The sequence below is a fragment of the Cupressus sempervirens genome, chromosome 4 (genome assembly GCF_028749045.1).
Source record: "Cupressus sempervirens isolate cs-2001-9-10 chromosome 4, ASM2874904v1, whole genome shotgun sequence".
Taxonomy (NCBI): domain Eukaryota; kingdom Viridiplantae; phylum Streptophyta; class Pinopsida; order Cupressales; family Cupressaceae; genus Cupressus; species Cupressus sempervirens.
In genome coordinates this window covers 18,796,796-18,800,086 of record NC_143121.1, presented here as the reverse complement: position 1 = coordinate 18,800,086, position 3,291 = coordinate 18,796,796, and the positions used below count along the sequence as shown (strand labels likewise).

The following is a 3,291-nucleotide window of genomic DNA, read 5'->3' as shown; positions in this document are numbered from 1 at the left end:
ACACTTAAAACTGTTTTTGGCAACCACCAGTCTCGTAAATGTTTTTGTTTAATCCTTTAACAAAACATCAAATTCTGCCCTAAAATATTAAAATGTGCCCTAAACATCAATTATTTACTAAGTGATAGAAAACTATTAAAATATGCCCTAAAATATATAAGTACCCCCGATAAACAATAAAAAAATATTATTTCTATAGCTGCTCCTGCAGCATAATCCTGGGGGTAAATTTTGTCTCAAGTCCTCTTGGAGACCAACTATTGTAGATCCCCACCTTGCCTCAGAATTTCTGTTTCTGGCACCCAAGTAGCTTCAGAATCTGAAAGGCTCTTCCACTTGACCAAATGCTCTAAGTGCACTTTGTCTCTTGCCCTCATGGCCTCTCTGCTATTGATGATGCACTCCATCTGTGGCTTCTCTTTAAAAGGCAACTCTTGAATCCAGTCATTTGATTCATGTGTTGTTGCTTCTATACCAACTTCTTCATTTGAATCTTTATACAATGTGAAATCTGAGACATTAAATATAGGTGAGATAGCTACATCTGGAGGCAATGCCACTTTGCAAGCATTTTCTCCATACTTCTCTAAAATTTCACACGGTCCAATCTTCTTCATCATCAACTTTGTATGGCTGCCCCGAGGTAACCGATCTTTGTTCAAGTGTACTATAACCAAATTTCCAACTTGAAACTATACATTTCTTCTTTTCAAATCTACTTTAGCCTTCACCTTAAGGCTATTTTGCTGCAACATTTTCCTCACATGCTCATGCACTTCCATCATTGCTTCAGCAAAGTCTTCTGCATGTCCACTCCTTTTCTCCAAGCCATCCATATTTCTGAGTTCCAAAACTCCCCTTGGATGTCTCCCATAAACAACTTCAAAAGAACTCGTGCCTGTGCTACGATTCACTAAGTCATTGTATGCAAACTCTGCCTGAGGTTTGATGGCATCCCAACTACCTCCATGTTCCCGTATCAAACATCTCAAGAGGTTTCCCAAAGATCTATTAACCACCTCAGTTTGCCCATCCGTTTGAGGACGATAGGCTGAACTAAAAGATAAATTTGTGCCCAACTTCTTCCATAAGGTTCTCTAAAAGTGACCCACAAACTTGCTATCCCCGTCAAATACAATACTCAATGGCAAACCATGAATACGAACTATTTCTTTAAAGAATAGTCCTGCAATATAACTAGCATCATTAGTGGTTCTACATGAAATAAAGTGAGCCATTTTACTGAATCTATCAACCACCACAAATATGTTATCATAACCTATCTTTGTCTTTGGTAATCCCATTACAAAATCCATACTCAAAACACTCCCAATGTCTGTTTGGTATGGGTAAAGGCTGATAAAGTCTAGTGTTTGTTGATACTCCCTTTGCCCTTTGACATACAAGACAACCTTCCACAAACTTCGTAATGTCTGTTTGCATCTTGAGCCAATAATAAAATCTTTGTACCAATTCCAATATCTTGTTGAGTCCAAAATGACCACTAAGACCTCCACAATGTTTTTCTTTAATGACATTCTCTCGCATAGAACATTTGGTAATACATAGTTGGCTACCTTTAAACAACAATCCATCTTGTACAATGAATTCAGAAAAATTAGAATGAAAATTATCCTCCAACTTAGTGCAAACCTCATATGCTTCACTGAAATGTTCATCCTCCACATACATTTCCTTCAATGCATCTACACCCATGCTTTGGAGTTGTACTTCTTGCACTATTAGCACTCTCCTACTAAGTGCATCAGCCACCTTATTGGCTTGTCCCTTCTTATGCTTGATTGTGAAAATATAAACTTACAAACTCTCAACTCATTTCATGTGCCTATGATTGAATTTTTTTTGTCCATTCAAGAAACTAAGAGCATGGTTGTCAGTATACACAATAAACTCCTTAGGCAGCAAATAGTGCCTACATTTTTTAAATGCCTAGACCATGGCATACAATTCCAAATCATAAGAAGAATATAATGTGTTGAGAAAAATAGTGATAAATCCATTTCTCCCTTTGTGTGCAATGGAGAACAAACAACTCTTTGAAAGCAATGTAGCCAACAAACAACGTTTAGACAGCGATGCTTAGTTAACAGAATGGGAGAGATATAGGGTGAAGAATGACAGGCTATAAAAATAGTTAAGAGCTATAAAGAGAGTAGCTGAGAAATATATGTGTGAAGGTAAGGGGAAACGGAGGTCGAATTGTACGATAAGCATATAGATATTTCCTTAAGCTTCTAAAAACCACTGTACTTTTAATGAACCAATCCGTTTTTAAAATAGGATCTGAAATAGAACGTAGTAAATTCCATTTTAAATTGGTTTACTTAATTAAAATATGACCGTAGCTGAAAATTTAGAAGCACAGTCACACCGCCCACTAGACTCAGTCAAGTAACGAACTCCAAAGCAAGTGATTTGACACTGAATTAAAATAACCTACTAATATATCAAATGCTCGTACACTAATTTACTTGTTACTACAACTTAAGAAAACTAACGTAACCATTATTTACACATACTGCAGTAGTACTTCCAGTTTAAAGTAGGTCTGTTATACCCCGCATTTTTCTCAAATGTATAAAATAGGTTAATACACGTGCTATAGCCTAAACAAAAACTCAATGAAGTGCTCATGTGTACCCTCAAAAATATCTTTTCATATTCATCGTAAATGAATTGAAATTAAGATTGACACTGTTTGATCACTTAAGTGTCTACAAATTTTCTGGCAGTCAATACATGAAGATTTCTTCTATTCTTATCGAAAATTCATTTAGAACCAAATTATCTCAAAAAAGCACTTACAAACGAAGTAAGCGAAAGACACTTAAAACCAAAGTAAGCGTCCCTTGTATCATTAATTGCAACATTGAGATTGTGCACTGGGTCAGGTTGTTACCATTTTTTCGTGATTTTTAACGTATTGTCATGCTGCTTTTATGACTTGTATTCTTTCATGGTATACAATCATGTTGTCAATACCATTAATTCCTATGACGCCACCTTTAAATGTAGGTATAAAAGAAAACAGATGTATTTTCTTGGATTCTGCTCATAAGTGGCCCATTTGGTTGTCAGAATTAGATGGCAGAATTGTCCAAATTCAGAATTTGTACAATTTCTGGAATTTCAAATACGGCTAACGGTTTTCTAAATATAGTTGGGCCCGTTTAGTTCAGCTAGAATTCACAATGAGAAGATACATTTCTTGCATTTGATTGCATATTTCAGGAAAAACCAGTAGCATATTAGCTTCAAGAACAATTTACT

The 3,291-nt window shown here is 35.8% G+C and overlaps 1 protein-coding gene across 1 annotated transcript; it reads right to left on the bottom strand.

Annotated features, from left to right (window-relative positions):
* Window positions 1-257: 257 nt before the first annotated feature.
* On the bottom strand, window positions 258-617 carry LOC149559708 (uncharacterized). The gene has a single exon (XM_089827466.1). The coding sequence runs from the start codon at window positions 615-617 to the stop codon at window positions 258-260; it is 360 nt and encodes a 119-aa protein (XP_089683592.1).
* Window positions 618-3,291: the final 2,674 nt, after the last annotated feature.

Bases quoted from the DNA above. Each gene is read 5' to 3' on its own strand.
- LOC149559708 (XM_089827466.1), bottom strand. From the start codon at position 617: ATGAAGAAGATTGGACCGTGTGAAATTTTAGAGAAGTATGGAGAAAAT.